This window comes from Ovis canadensis, chromosome 6 (assembly GCF_042477335.2).
Source record: "Ovis canadensis isolate MfBH-ARS-UI-01 breed Bighorn chromosome 6, ARS-UI_OviCan_v2, whole genome shotgun sequence".
NCBI classification, from domain to species: Eukaryota; Metazoa; Chordata; class Mammalia; order Artiodactyla; family Bovidae; genus Ovis; species Ovis canadensis.
In genome coordinates, this window is record NC_091250.1 from 132,223,439 (window position 1) to 132,239,119 (window position 15,681).

At 53.2% G+C, this 15,681-nt stretch overlaps 1 protein-coding gene across 26 annotated transcripts in view; it reads right to left on the reverse strand.

Moving 5' to 3' along the window:
- Window positions 1-6,205: 6,205 nt before the first annotated feature.
- The window catches only part of GRK4 (G protein-coupled receptor kinase 4), a 53,054-nt gene continuing 43,578 nt past the window's right edge, over window positions 6,206-15,681 (reverse strand). For 13 of the 26 annotated variants that reach the window (XR_011257893.1, XR_011257890.1, XR_011257901.1 and 10 more), the window contains 7 exons: window positions 13,952-14,041; window positions 12,738-12,946; window positions 11,353-11,490; window positions 8,213-8,350; window positions 7,639-7,791; window positions 7,023-7,518; window positions 6,206-6,415 (listed from right to left, as the gene is read on the reverse strand). Coding sequence is in view for 11 of the 26 variants with exons in the window: in XM_069594873.1 (XP_069450974.1) it covers window positions 6,362-6,415; window positions 7,639-7,791; window positions 8,213-8,350; window positions 11,353-11,490; window positions 12,738-12,946; window positions 13,952-14,041 (782 nt within the window). In the remaining 15 variants the exon portion in view is untranslated. Of the gene's footprint in view, window positions 6,416-6,846; window positions 7,519-7,638; window positions 7,792-8,212; window positions 8,351-11,352; window positions 11,491-12,737; window positions 12,947-13,951; window positions 14,042-15,681 lie in introns of all 26 variants that reach the window. The other 13 variants (XM_069594873.1, XM_069594872.1, XM_069594878.1 and 10 more) reach the window with 2 other exon arrangements.

A 15,681-nucleotide genomic window follows, 5' to 3' on the forward strand; every position in this document is an offset into this window, starting at 1 on the left:
GAGACCTCACGGACCGTAGCCCAGCAGACTCCTCTGTCCATGGGATTTTAAGTACTGGGGTGGGGTGCCATCGCCTTCCCCGCATTTTATCTTACTCACACCATTAAAGACACTTTCTCCAGCTACAGTCACATTCTGAGGTGCTGGGGTTAGGACACAATGTGTGAATTTCCTGGGGACACAACTCAGCCTCTGCAGAGGCTTCCCTGCTGGTCCAGTGGCCTTCACCTTCCAATGCAGGGGGTGTGGGTTTGACCCCTGGTCTGGGAACTAAGATCCCACCTGCCTCATGGCCAAAAACCAGAACATAAACAACAGAACCAATACTGTATTAACAAATTGAGTAAAGACATTAAAGCTGGTCCACATCCAAAAAAAAAAAAACAAAAACACAACACTCATCTGCCGAGAATTTACTATAATCCTGATAAGAAATCTTACTGGAAAGCCTGTCAAAAGGAACTCTTAGATGGCAGATTTTTTTTTTTTTAATCGGGGGAAAGTCTGGCATAGTCCCAGAGTAATCAAAGATGATGCAGCTGGGGAGGCAATTTGGCCTGTTGTTGCCAAAGCCTGAGAGCTGGACCAGAAAGAAGGCTGAGAGCTGAAGAACTGATGCTTTGAACTGTGGTGTTGGAGAAGACTCTTGAGAGTCCCTTGGACTGCAAGGAGATCGAACCAGTCCATCCTCAAGGAAATCAGTCCTGGGTGTTCATTGGAAGGACTGATGCCGAAGCTGAACCTCCAATACTCTGGCCACCTGACGTGAAGGGCTGACTCACTGGAAAAGACCCTGATGCTGGGGAAGATTGAGGGCAGGAGGAGAAGGGGGCAACAGAGGACGAGGTGGCTGGATGGCATCACTGACTCAATGGACACGAATTGCAGCAAACTGGGAGAGAGTGAAGGACTGGGAGGCCTGGCGTGCCACAGTGCGTGGGGTCGCAAAAAGTTGGACACGACTTAGCAACTGAAAAGCAATTCCAAAGCCTTAAGATGGACAATGCCTCTGAACAGCAAATATACTCCAAGTACTTTATCCTCAAAAGAGAATCACGGTGTGTCAGGATGGTCGCTTATTACAGCAACATTTAGGACAAAAAGAAAAAGAAGCAAATGCGGGACAGAAAGAGATTGGCTAACTGAAGCACAGCATATCCATATGACAAAACTGCAGTTGCCCAGGTCTTGTTTTAGAAGCGCGTTCCTGGCACAGGAGGGTGTGCAGTGCACCAGCAGGCTGCACTCCTGTGCAGAGCGTGACCCCAGTGCACCAGCAGGCTGCACTCCTGTGCAGAGCGTGACCCCCCCGCAACCCTTTTCAAAGAAAGGCAACACACACACACACACACACAGAGACCTGGCCGGAGACTTCCCTGGTGGCCCAGTGGCTACGCTCGGTGCTCCCGGTATAGGGAGCCCGGGCTCAGTCCGTGGCCAGGAAATTAGATGCCACGACTGAAGGTTCTGCGTGCCGCAACGAACGACCAGTCAGCCAAATAAATAATTCAAAAAAAAAAAAAGGGGAGCGAGCTGGTCACCAGGTCTGTGACAGGGACTCCAAGCGTGGCAGTCACAGGAGATTTCTATCTTAATTCAGGTGGATTTCTGTAGTTTTCAAATCTTTAGCAACGAGTGTGTACTATTCAGGGGGAAAAACCATGTAAACGAGGTGGTTTGGGTGGAGAACTGAAAACGGAAGGGCACCAACACGCTTGTGACCGATTCTGCCCCGGGGGGAAAATGAGATAAGTAAACAAGCCCAACACTTCCCCACAAATGGGGCACACTCCAGCTGGGAGGATGGCACCCACCAGAATTCCAAAACCAGGTAGCAGCTCACTGTGGGTGGGGCCTTGGGCCAGAAAAGGAAACCTTGAAGCAGAGTCAGGACTGTGGGGCTGAGCGGACTGGCAGCTCCTGACGGCGCCTTGGTGGTCCCCCGCCCACCTGCCCCCAAGCCAGGGGATCCTCTCCCACTGGAGAGTCCTATTGCCACGTATCTTCATTCTGTGTAAACGCACACACTGCAAAAGCCACAGACGTGGTCACTGCTGTTCCGAACAATCAGCGCATGTTTAAGCTAGCTGCCGGGCGCACCACTCATTACTCTTCATCCCTGCTTGCATCTCGGGTCTCCATCGCAGGCTCCTTTTCCTCCTTGTGCTCAGTTGCTCACCTGTGTCTGACTCTTGACAACCCCATGAAAGTGTGCTGTGTCATGCTGTGCAGTTCCAGTCTCCCGCCAAAACGGTCAAGCTTTGCAAGTTCTCCCCTTGAACGCGGTAAGCACAGTTGTCTAAGCGTCTTGGACTTCCCTGGTGGCGCGGTGGATAAGAACCCGCCTGCCAGTGCAGGGGACGGGGGTTCTAGCCGAAGGATCTAGAGCCTGTGCTCCCTGGCAATGAGAAGCCCTCCTCTCGCTGCAACTAGAGAAAAGCTTGGGCAAAGCAACAAAGACCCAGAGCAGCCATAAATAATTTTTTAAAAATTTCTTAAGAGTCTGTGTCTCATATCGGAGAAGGCAATGGCACCCCACTCCAGTGTTCTTGCCTGGAGAATCCCAGGGACGGGGAGCCTGGTGGGCTGCCGTCTGTGGGGTCGCACAGAGGGGGACACGACTAGAGTGACTTAGCAGCAGCAGCGGCGGCGGTGTCTCGTAGCTTGCCATCATCCAGAGCCTCCAGGGGAACGTTTCTCGTCCGTAATGTCTGCCGCGTTCATTCTTTCGCCTCACCCCATGTGCGTGCCGTCTTTGGTTACACCCTGGACGTTGTGTCTGAAAACCGTGACAGAAGTGATTTGCAGCTTAGGGTGCCCTCTTCCTCCAGGCAAGATTTCTATTTGCCATGCTCGTCCCCTTGGGGCATTAGAAGCCCTTGGCCATCTTGATCCACGCTCCGCTTTTGGAGTCCTCTGGACCACCCATTTTAGCAAGCTGGGTTACTTCCAGGTCACCCTTATCCTTGAGGGCTGGGCCCTGAGGTGGAGTGTGAACTGACTGGGACCCCAATCTCGGCATGCCCTGGACCAGATTTTTGTTCTCCTAGCCCCGAGATTAGCTCAGCCTTTCAGGAGTCTCAGGGCTCCCAACCTCCCGCACAGGAGCAGCCCTGGTATCGGGCTCATCTCCCTAGGTCCCGCCTTGCCCTGGCTCTCAGTTGCTCACTCTCGACACGTATTCACCAGGAGGGTAGTCCACCCTTGCTGTGCAGGGAGGTTCCTCCTACAAATATGAAGTAGGGTGCTACTGAGGGTGGCCATCTTCCTGTTACCCTGCATCTTATGAGTGCCTCTGGAGTAAACCCCCCTATCTATCTAGCAGAGATGCTATCTCTGGGTGATAAATGTACTTTATGATGCTGAAGAATTGACTGATTTATAGTTTACCCTTGAAAAACCATAGGGCTTCCCTGGTAGCTGGCTGGTGAAGAATCCACCTGCAATGCAGGAGATCCCAGGCTGATTCCTGGGTCAGGAAGGTCTCCTGGAGAAGGGCTACGCTACCCACTCCAGTATTCTTAGGCTTCCCTGGTGGCTCAGCTGGTAAAGAATCCGCCTGCAATGTGGGAGACCTGGGTTCAATCCCTGGGTTGGGAAGATCCCCTGGAGAAGGGAATGGCTACCCACTCCAGTGTTCTGGCCTGGAGAAATTCCATGGACTATATGGTCCACGGGGTCGCAAAGAGTTGAAGACGACTGAGCGAGCGGCTGAACTGAACTGAACTGAGCAACTTTCACTTGAAAAAACGTGGGTTTGAAATGCATATGTCCACTTATATGTGGACTTTTCTCAATAAATACCATAGATCAGAGGACTGACTATAAAATTATATGCAGATTTTCAACCCCACCCAGTGTTGTGAAAAGGTCAACTCCATTTTATCAACTGTAAAAAAGTGGGTTGAATTTGGTCAAATGCCTTTATGAAAATTACCTATTTTTCCTTTGGATCTATTAACATGGTTTATTATGTTACTCGGAGAAGGCAATGGCAACCCACTCCAGTTCTCTTGCCTGGAGAATCCCATGGACAGAGGAGCCTGGTGGGCTGCAGTCCATGGGGTCGCTAAGAGTCAGATACGACTGTCTTCACTTTCACTTTAACGCATTGGAGAAGGAAATGGCAACCCACTCGTGTTCTTGCCTGGAGAATCCCAGGGGCAGCGGAGCCTGGTGGGCTGCTGTCTATGGGGTCGCACAGGGTCGGACACGACTGAAGTGACTTGGCAGCATTATTTACTGGATGTCCTGATACTGAATCATCCATCTTATTAAAATAAACCCAGCATTTTGATGCGGTACTGTATAATGTGCTGCTGGATTCTGTTTGATAATATTTTAAGGCTAATAAATATTCTGTTCGATAATATTTTAAGGATAATGTGCTTAGTTGCTCAGTCGTGTCCAACTCTTTGTGACGCCATGGACTGTATGCAGCCTGCCAGGCTCCTCTGTCCATGGGGATTCTCCAGACAAGAATACTGGAATGGGTTGCCATGCCCTCCTCCAGGGGATCTTCCCAACCCAAGGATCAAACTAAGGTCTCCTGCACTTCAGGCGGATTCTTTACCGTCTGACCACCAGGGAAGCCCCTTAAGGATAAGATTCTGGTAATATTTTAATGACATTGTATTAATAAAAGACATTGGTATAGACTTTTTATATCAGGTCTTTGGTAAGATTTGCGTGTCAATTTATACTTGCTTTATAAGAAGGAGTGGGAAGTTTTCTTCTTTTTCTATGTAATCTCTGGAACATTTAAATGCCACTGAAATTTATCTGCTCCTCAAAGGTTTGCTAACATTCCCTGTCAGATCGTCTGAATCTGGTGATTTTCTGAAGGGTGGCACTTTGGCAGCTTCATTTCTCACCCTGAACTTGGTCTAGATCTTCTTTTCTACTTATGGTTGGTTTTGGTGAATCATGTTTTCCTTAAGTGCGTTTCATCCAGGTTTTGTGTTCACTTTCATAGATCTGTACATGGTATTCTGTATCTTTTATTACCTCTCTCACCCCTCTTGTAACTTTGTGTATTTCTATTTTCCCCTTTTATTTTTCTTGATTAGGTTAGATATTGATTTATTTTATTTTTTTAGAACAAATATTTTATCATTTAAGCTGTAGTTTTTCTCTTTTATAGCTATTACTTTCTTTTTTTCTGCTTTTCCTGAATGTATTTTTCAATCCTTTCGAGTGACAGGCCAAATTCATCTATTTGGGGGCACTTAGTTTTGCTGATATTAAAAGCTGCACATCTCCTCCTGGAGCACTGGACTTGAGGTTTATCGCATACATCCGGTGCGTGAGTTCTGTTCTCGTCTCTCGAGGTTCTGCAGCTTTGCACTGCGTCACCTCCTCAGCCCAGGAGGGCTCCCTGGAGGTTGGCAGCCAGGGCCTCCTGTTTTCCGATTTTGTTGTTAATTTGTAGGCTTGTTGCACCTGTAATCACATACTCTGCTATACCTCCATCTTTTCAAATTTTTGTTAGGATTTCCTTTCCCCCCTTTTTTAATGAGTATTTTCCAGACCAAGTCCCTGCTGTTTGGTTCAACTCTCCGAGGTCTGGACCTTGGATCCCACACGGCAGGTAGCAAGAGCTTCCCAGGGAGCCAGAGGACAGTGAGGGTGACTGACCGCAAACCCAGGGCCACTGGCAGGGTCACTGGACCCACCTCCTCCCCCAGTCAGCTCTCCCCGTCACCTGGCGCTCTGGCCCCGGGAGGCCCTGCCAGGGCGGCACATACCAGGCCACCCCCCTGCCCAGGTCCAGCACAAGCGGCTCTAGGGACCCAGCCCCGGAGACTCACAGACACGTTTCCAGCGTGACAGCCACGCCCCGACCTCAGGGTCCTGAAAACACCCTCTTTCCAGGGGCCGACAGGAGGGCCCTGAGACGCCCCACGTGTGGTGGGCAGCAGGATCTCAGCAGGGCGCGCAGGAGCTAGGGGCACGGATGCAAACGGCCAAGACCTGCTGCCCATGCTGACGCCCACCCGCCCACACCCAGAGGAGCTCGGGGGGCAGGGCGGCCCTTGGGTGGGTGAGGAGCAGCAGGGCCCATCCAGGCCTCTCCTCCCCTCTGTGGGGACATGCCAGGGCCTTCTGGGTGTCCCACGTCCTCAAGTGGCCTTTTGTTCAATCCAGCCTTAGTGAAACGCCGGTTCAGGCATAAACGTAGAAAGCGGGACAGACTGCTGAGTCCTTGTGAGGTGAGTCCCGCACGTTTATTGCAGGTTGCCGGCGGGACAGGGCCCCAGCACGTGCTCCCGTGAGGTGAGTCCCACACGTTTATGGCAGGTTGCCGGTGGGACAGGGCCCCAGCACGTGCTCCCGTGTGGTCTGGCCACGCAGCGCTTGCTCACCGTCTGGAGGACACCAGCTTCTTCTTGCTGGAGCCAGTGTTGAAGCAGCCCTGCAACACAAGCAGAAGGCCGGTCAGGCCCCTTCCCGTGTGAGGGGCTCGCCTGCCTCGTGTGTGCGTGCGTGTGCAGGCGTGTTCGACTCTGTGACCCATGGGCTGCAGCCCACCATCCCCCTCTGTCCATGGGATTCTCAAGGCAAAAATACCGGAGTGGGTTGCCATTTCCTTCTCTGGGGGTTCTTCCCGACCCAGGGATGGAACCTGGTCTCCTGCACTGCAGGAGTCTTTACCACTGAGCCCCCAGGGAAGACTTAAGTGCACAGAAAACTCCATGGGGAGGAAGTGCTGCTTCCAGGCAAGCAAAACCCTTAACCGTCCCCTCCCACTTGCTTCATGTGGTGCAGGACGCTCCATTCGGCAGAGATGGGCGCTGGTGCGTCCCGCTCCCCCGACTCACATGGCTCGCCCCATCCCACACCCACCGCCCACTGAGCTGCTCTGAGCAGGCGGGGTGGACGGCTTCTTCCTGTATGACTGTGTGGAGGGTCCCCCGCACGGTATGTGAGACCCCACAGCGTGGACTCAGCGACGACTCCCACTGAGACACCCAGAGGAGCGCGGGTTAATTGCTACCCAGCCCCCCGTTCTGAGAGGAGACCTGGCCACATTCTCTGGGTTTATACTGAGACACGATGGATGAGATGTTTAGTGGATGACCGAGGCAAAATCCCTCTGGAGCGGACAGGGTATACGGCAGGATGATCCACGGTCCAAGGAGACTTGGAAGCCACTCCTGAGTTTAATGCTACCACAGAAAGCCTCTCCAAACACTCTTCCACATTCAAAGGCGAATCAGCTTCCCCATGTCCGCGGGTGAACGACACAACAGCTCTGAGAATCAGAACACCACCAGGCAGAGACTGAAAGGGCTTTCGTTCTTTTACGCTGGCTCTTCGGAATGCTTCACGAGCCTAGTGTGAGACGCATTGCCATGGACAGCGGGGTCTCTTTCCGAGTGCTGGAGCCATTTCTTCTTTTGCCATCAGGACAGAGTTCATACCAAGAGCAAACATCTCCGGGCGGGCTCTTCTCGCCGCTCACACACACCGCCTGGGCAGCTTGCACACCGTGTGCATCCCCTCACACAACAGGCGCTGCAATCACACAACAGGCGCTGCAGAAACAATGCTGAGCATGGAAGGCCCTGCCGCAGCAGGAGACACCCCGTAACAGGCCACGTTAAAGCAGCAACAACACGGCGACCGCACCCTTACCCCTCTGGAGAAGAGCCTGTGGAAGAAGCCTCTCTTCTGCCTGGGAACTTGCTGACTCATCTTCTCATCTGGCGCTAAAACCACAACTGGCTCGTCCACAGCTGGCTCGTTTTCACTTTCGTTGATGTCCTTGAAACATTCAGACTCGATCATCTGTACCCACAGAAGGGCAGGACAGAGCAGTGACGGGGGTCCGCGTCCCCCCCAGCCCTCAGCCCAGCACTCAGCAGCCACTCTGCTCCCGTCCCCGGTTCCCACTACCCTTGCTTCCTGACCTCCTCCTGGGGAAGGCCACATGGCTGCCAATGTGACCCCCCCCAAGCATGACCTGCGGGAACTCAGGGAGCAGGACTCAGGTTGGCAGGTGCCCAGCAGACCCCAGAGCCACCTCTGTCCCCTTCCCGAGGGGCCAGGGGCAGCTCCTCAAATAATTTCACCTCCAAATATGCACACATGCGCACACACACACACAAATGGATGCGTGTGCAAAGCAGCTAAAGAGCTATTTCACAGCAGAAGCTGTTCACTCCTCAGGGGCAGCAGGTAGCTGCGGCCTGCACCGCGGGGACAGCACCTCGTTCTGCCAGGGGATGGACACACAGCCCGTGACGAACTCGCTGTAGAAGCCGCTGTCTGTGCTGTCCAGCTGGATGCCCCGCACCGCGGAGAACTGTTCGATGTCCAAGATGTCCTTGCAGTAAACCGCCTGTGGCTGTCGGCAGGAACAGAGGCGTGGCTGAGGGTTTCCCCCATCACGCTTGTGACGCCCGAGGCTCACACAGCTGCGCGCCTCCGCTCCGCACTCTCGTAACTCTCAGAGCCACAGGCCCCTGCTCACCCACCGCGCTCGGCCATGAGGCCCCGGATGGGCCCCCTTTCTTTTCTGCATGGAAACTGGGTCACAGCAGAGGCCGGGGATGGAGGAGGGCAGACAGGATGCTCTCGCTGGAGCACCAGCCCCGAGCTGGGACAGGAGCCAGGCCTGCAGCCCCGCCCGCGCTCATAGCTAGGGGCGTGTGGGAGCCCGGCCGCCACCTCTGGAGTGGGACTCGAGGGCGGGACCCCCGGGACCCTGGTTAGGACTGGGCCATCCCACCAGGCAAGGAGCTGGAGCTGGGAGCCCAGGGCAGGGCGGCCCTCAGGGGCCTGTAGAGGGGACCAAGGGGAGCACTGAGGTCGTAGGTCAGAACCCTGTCCTGCCCCCACACCAAACCACCCGACACTTGTCTCGGACGCCACTGTTCACGGCCCCAGCCCCTGGTTACGTGCAGGAGCTGCCCCAGGACAAGCCCGGTGCCTCTGCCCCTTGCTCCACGCACCACCTGGCATGCCCTCCCTCTGCCTCAGGATGGCTGCCCTCCCGGCCTCCACGGGCCGCGGCTGGCAGTGTCCAGCGCCCGGTGGGAAAGGCTCCCACCAGTTTCCTCATCCTGCAGCCCGTCTGGCTGCCTGGCTCAGGGAGTCCAAGCAAGTTCTCCCGAGACTCTGGGGCCTGGAACTGAGGCTCAGGAGCCACATTTTGCGAGGACTCACTTAGAGAACCAGGCTGCGGCCGCAGCACATTCCATATAAACACAGTGAGTCCTGACTTGCAGAGCCAGAACGATTTTAATGGCACGTCTCAGGTTCATCACGGAATGTTTCATGCAAAGATGGGCACAATAAAGGACACAAACCGGATGTACAGAAGCAGAAGAGATTAAGAAGAGGCAGCAAGAGACAGAACTGTACAAAAAGGTCCCAGTGACCCAGATAACCACGACGGTGTGAGCACTCGCCTCGAGCCAGACCCCTGGAGCGTGAAGTCAAGTGGGCCTTAGGAAGCATCACTATGCACAAAGCTAGTGGAGGTGATGGAATTCCAGCTGAGCTATTTAAAGCCTAAAAAATGATGCTGTGAAAGTGTTGCACTCATTATGCCAGCAAATTTGGAAAACTCAGCAGTGGCCACAGGATTGGAAAAGGTCAGTTTTCATTCCAATCCCAAAGAAAGGCAATGCCAAAGAATGTTCACCACCCACACACACACACAATTGCACTCATTTCACATGCTAGCAAGGTAATGCTCAAAATCCTTCAAGTCAGTCTTCAACAGTATGTTAACAGAGAAATTCCAGTTGTACAAGCTACATTTAGAAAAGGCAGAGGAACCAGAGATCGAGTTGCCAACATCTGTTGGATCATCGAAAAAGCAAGAGAGTTCCAGAGAAGCACCTGCTTCTGCTTCATTTACTTCATTTGCTGTGGATCACAGCAACTGTGGAAAGTTCTTCAAGAGATGGAAATACCAGACCACCTGACCTGCTTACTGAGAAAGCTGTATGCAGGTCAAGAAGCAACAGTTAGAACTGGACATGGAACAACAGACTGGTTCCAAATAGGGAAAGTAGAACATCAAGACTGTATGTTGTCACTCTGCTTATTTAACTCCTATGCAGAGCACATCATGCGAAATGCCAGGCTGGATGAAGAACAAGCTGGAATCAAGATTCCAGGAGAAACAGCAATAACCTCAGATATGCAAATGACACCACCTTTAAGGCAGAAAGCGAAGAGGAACTAAAGAGCCGCTGGATGAAGGTGAAAGAGGAGAGTGAAACAGCTGGCCTAAAACTCAACATTCAAAAACCTAAGGTCATGGCATCTGGTTCCATCATTTCATGGCAAATAGCTGAGGAAACAATGGAAACAGTGAGAGATTTTATTTTCTCAGGCTCCAAAATCACTGCAGACAGTGACTGCAGCCATAAACTTAAAAGACGTTTTCCCCCTGGAAGAAAAACCATGACAAACCTAGACAGCATGTTAAAAAGGAGAGACATCACTTTGCTGACAAAGGTCTGGATAGCCAAAGCTATGGTTTTTCCAGTAGTCATACATGGATGTGAGAGTTGGACCACAAAGAAGGCTGAGCACCAAAGAATTGATGCCTTTGAACTGTGGTGCTAGAGAAGACTCTTGAGAGTCCCTTGCACAGCAAGGAGATCCAACCAGTCCGTCCTAAAGGAAATCAACCCTGAATATTCACTGGAAGGACTGATGCTGAAGCTGAAGCTCCAATACTTTAGCCACGTGATGCAAAGAGCCGACTCACTGGAAAAGACCCTGATGCTGGGAAAGACTGAAGGTAGGAGGAGAAGGGGAAGACAGAGGATGAGATGGTTGGATGGCATCACTGACTCAATGGACATGAGTTTGGTTAAAGTCCAGGAGTCGGTGATAGACAGGCAAGCCTGGCATGCTGCAGTCCTTGGGGTCACAAAGAGTAAGACACGACTGAGCGCCTGAACAATGACGACAGGTTCATCACATCCCACAGAATGAACGCATCTCCGCACTTCCTAGTTCGCCTTCGGTAGCCCAAGGCCACCGTGGGGGCGCTCCTCCCAGCTCTGAGCTCGAGGGCCCCGCCAGGCTCTGGGGATGTAACCCCCCGTGGCCCCATAGCACACTCACCAGGGCTGCTCCAGGGCCCGCAGCGCCGAGCCAGGACCCAGTGAGACCCAGCGTGGGGAGGCACATTCAGGACTAAAGAAGCAAGGGTGCCAGCTGTGACAAGGGAAGGGCCCTTGGGGGGGTAGCTGGGGAGGGTCAGGGCTGCCCAGGTTCCTGGCGAGGCAGCGACTCGGGGCGGGTGGCTGCAACTCAGGTGGCAGAGGAGCCAGGAGGGCCGGGGAGGACAGGCCACTCCGTTGCCCTTGACAACACACTTACGTCAGGGTGGAAAGGTGGGTCTAACATGTGGGCCTCCAGCCGCCTGAAGTTGATGTCCCTGAACACGGGGTGTCCCTTGACTTCAGCCGCCCCTTCGCCCCTGCAGCCCAGGCGCTGCGCAGGGTCCTTGGTGAGTAACTGTGGAGGAGCACAAACGAGTCAGCCAAAGCGCCCAGGGTCAAGGGAAACCCCCGGATCTCCACAGCCATGGCCAAAGAGTTAGGGAGGCAAAGAACACCTCCAGCGGAACAGCCACTCAGGTTTCAGAGAATCACCCGAGCCTCAGCACTGCAGATTTTACAGACGTAAAACGCGTGGCGCTTCCAAAAGGAGTTCTAACTAAAGTCCTGCCTCTGAGCTATCGAAAAAATTAAAAGTCAACCAAATAAATCCTTAACAAAAGTTTGACCCTGTAAAAATTAGGGGATGTTGTCTCAAGAAACAGAAGCTGTCTGGGAACTTCAAAGACACCACTTCCATGCCAAGTGACATGGATAATTTTAATTTATCCATTAAATAGATCACTAAGGACCTCAGATGAGGCAAAAATTTAGCAAACCTAGTTCTAAAAATTGTATACTCTTAAAACTAATAGAAAGTGTTTCCTTCAAAAGGATTCCTTACTTATACGTTTACACAGGCAGACCTCTGAGCGACGGCAGGGCCAGATCCAGGCAACAGCAGCGAAGTGAGCACTGCATTACGCAGGCCGCAGATCCCTTAGCTTCCCAGTGCACATAAAAGTCATGCTTATAGTACTCCTCACTCACCCTGCCAGTACCCAGGGCCCAGACCCCTACCTGGATCACCGAAAAGCTCTGGCTGGCCCTGCCCTTTGTCCCGCCCATTGCCCCCTGCCCCCTGCCCTCCACCCACAGCCAGCTCCTCCCGCTCCTCCAGGCAGAGCCAGGCCTCACAGTCCACCCGCCCGAGCAGATGAGAGCACCAGGCGTGCTCATGTAAGGGGTGAGAGTGCTGCCCGTTTAGCTCACTGCTGGGGAGGAGCCCAGGGGGGATTCTCAATAAACATTCCTGAATGCAAACCAAGTTTAAAGTTTGCTCAGGAAACCCTTCCTGTTGGCTTAAGAGAAGTAAGTGACAAGGAGAGCTTCTCTCTCTCCCTTACTGCCGGGACGTTCTTGCGGTGAGAGCGGCAGACACGGGGCCACCATCGAGTCAGGCCCTGCAGAGTGCCCCGGAGCGTCTGCTGCCTGTCAGCACCCCGTGATGTTGGCCAGGACCCGGAGCTGTCCTGCCCTTCAGCAGCACCTTCAGGGACAGCAAACAGTGGCCTCTGCTCTGCTCTGCGGGATCAGGGACCCCGAGAGGAGGACTGAGGGACGGCTGCGTTTCCCTTTCCCCTACCCTGCCCGAGCCCAACCCACCATGCTGCAGATGGACCTGGCGTCCTCGGAGAACTTCTCAGAGTACTGTTCTGTCTCTTTGTTCACTCTCCGCTCCACCTCCTCGCGCTTAACCTTCTCTTTGTATTTTTTGAACGGAGAATGTCCCTCAATCATCTCGTATATCAGACAGCCGAGCCCCCACCAGTCAGGACTGAAGGTGTAGCTCTCAGAGTTGATGACTTCTGGAGCTGCACAACAAACCCAGGAAATTTAAGTTATCTCCCTGTGCTGAATGGCCAACAACACAATTTAAAGTTAATGCTTGTTACTGTACAGATCAACTCTGGAAACGTGAAGCTAACAAGGCAGACACAAAAGGCCGGACAGCATGTGATTCCACTTGGATGAGGACGGAAAGTCCACCAGTGGCTGCGAGGCTGGCAGAGAAGGGGAGGAGCTGGGCTACCTGCTGGCGGGCGCGCGGCTTCTTCTCTGCGGGGATGAGAAGGTTCTGAAATCAGGGGTGGTAGCTGCACTGCTCTGCCTGTACTGAGAGCCACTGAGAGGACACTTCAGACCGGTGGACTGCGTCCAGTGGACACGACTGTGCTCCCACCACAGGCAGTACCGGTTTGACTCCTGATTGAGAACTAAGATCCCACATGCTGCTGTGGAATGGCCAAAATGGACACTCGTGGATTTTATGGCATGTGAATTATAGTTCAGCAAAGCTGTTATTAGAGACAGTTCCCACTGTTCACAGAGTATGGAGTGAATCGTCGCAGATTTAACTACTGTGGGACACGGTGCTCTGTGGGACGGCCCCCTGCCTCTCCATCAGGCAGAGTCAGGCCCCCAGGCTAAGGCCCCAGCAGCCACAGTGGATGTGAGGGTCAGTGCAAGACTCAGCAGAGGCCCTCGGCTCCCTCATATCAGGGGTCCCCTGCTCTGGCAGAGCCAGGCAGGGGTCCCTGCTCGGAGCTGACCCAAGGGAGGCCTCCGGTTCACGAAGCCTTCAGAATGACTTGGTCACCTTCAGGAGGAGTGTGTGGAGCCAGTGAGGACAGCGAGGAGGCCACTGTCCTGTCCTGGCTCTGCTCCGGGCGGTAAGGGCAGGTGGGGGCGGGTACAGACCTCAGATACCACTGCGCTACCCCACAGCGGGCCAGGACGACCCCAGGGCCCCCCACACGGTCCGCTCTCTGCGTGCTGAGGCCGGGAGCGCAGGGAGAACCAGGAGGCCGGTCACGTACCCATGTAGCCCAGCGTTCCAACTCTTCCGCTGATCTTCGCCCCTTCTGGGATCTCCAAGGCCAAACCAAGATCTGAAATCCGGATGTGTCCTGCATGCAGCCAAACAGACGACACAAATCACAGGGGCCAGCAGATACTTTGACAATAAATAATGGAAAAAAGTCTAAAACACAGGGATGGAAGTTACAGCAATTCATACTCGGAAACATTTCTATCTAAAATTACATGACGCTTGTTCCTTGGAAGAAAAGCTATGACAAACCTAGACAGCATATTAAAAAGCAGAGACATCACTGTGCTGACAAAGGTCTAGGTAATTAAAGCTGTGGTTTTTCCAGTAGTCATGTATGATGTGAGAGCTGGACCATAAAGAAGGCTGAGCGTTGAAGAACTGATGCTTTTGAATTGTGGTGCTGGAGAAGACTCTTGAGAGTCCCTTGGACTGCAAGGAGATCCAACCAGCCCATCCCGAAGGAAATCAGTCCTGAATATTCATTGGAAGAACTGATGCTAAAGCTGAAGCTCCACTACTTTGGCCACCTGATGCAAAGAGCTGACTCACTGGAAAAGACTGATTGCTGGGAAAGACTGAAGGCCGGAGAAGGGGAAGACAGAGATGAGATGGATGGACGGCACCACTGACTCGATGGACATGAGTTTCAGCAAGTTCCAGGCGTTGGTGAAGGACAGGGAGGCCTGGCTGCTGCAGCCCATGGGGTGGCAAGAGTCGGGCACGACCCAGGGACGCAACGACTACAGAAGACACGCGCATAATGCAGTTTTCTTCGTCACCTCGACCACCAGCTTCATTTCATAAACCAAATCCCCCTTAACGTTTGCAAAACAAACTGCTTCCATGTTCAGAATGGACAAACGGTAAATGTACCTTGAAATGTCGAAGAATAGACGACAGCTTTTTTTTTAACCTAAATTCAATACAAACATCAAGTTCGACTTTACACATGAAAACAGGAAACCTAACGAGCTGTCTATACGGAAACGAAGAAGCACTTGAGCACTTTATACGCCGTCCCCGGCGTATAAAGAACAGGCACCGCAGCGACTGCCACAGAAACGACGCTGGCTGCCTGCACGTGGACAGGACGAGCAAGGCTACTCCACTCCTGGCCACAGCCGGGAGCCACAGGACCAGCCAGGACGGACAAAACGTCTGAGCGGGAGCCCCACGCTGAGGTGCTCTGCCGCGGCAGCAGGAGCACTGGCAAAGCCTGGTCAAGCCAGACACGCGACCAGGAGCGGGGAACGCACGGAGACGCCCCAGCCACTCCCACCGGGACATCTCCCAAGGCTGGGGGCAGCGGAACCCAAGAGGGGAGACGTCTGAACCCCTAGTGGCTGCCGTGTGGACACGGTCACCTGGGCAGGTTCCGACGCTCGTGCAGGGCCCGATGGAGAGACCGCACTGGAGGAGCGCTTCCTCCCGGGACTGTCAGGAGCCGGAACCAGCCACCCAGGCAAAGGCGAGACGAGCTGCCCAAGCTGGACTCATTTCAAGAATGGCAGGTTCGTTTAATGCTGGAAAACCAACTGGTGGATTAACCATAGTAAAAAACAAACAACATATAGTCATTTTGGGAGAAAACGCACTGACAACATTCAAGTGCCATTTTTTAAAAAGAAAAAATTCTTAAATCTTAATTTCTACAAAAGTACTACAGCATGGATTTCCCCGGTGGTCCAGTGGCTAAGACTTCACACTCCCCTGTAT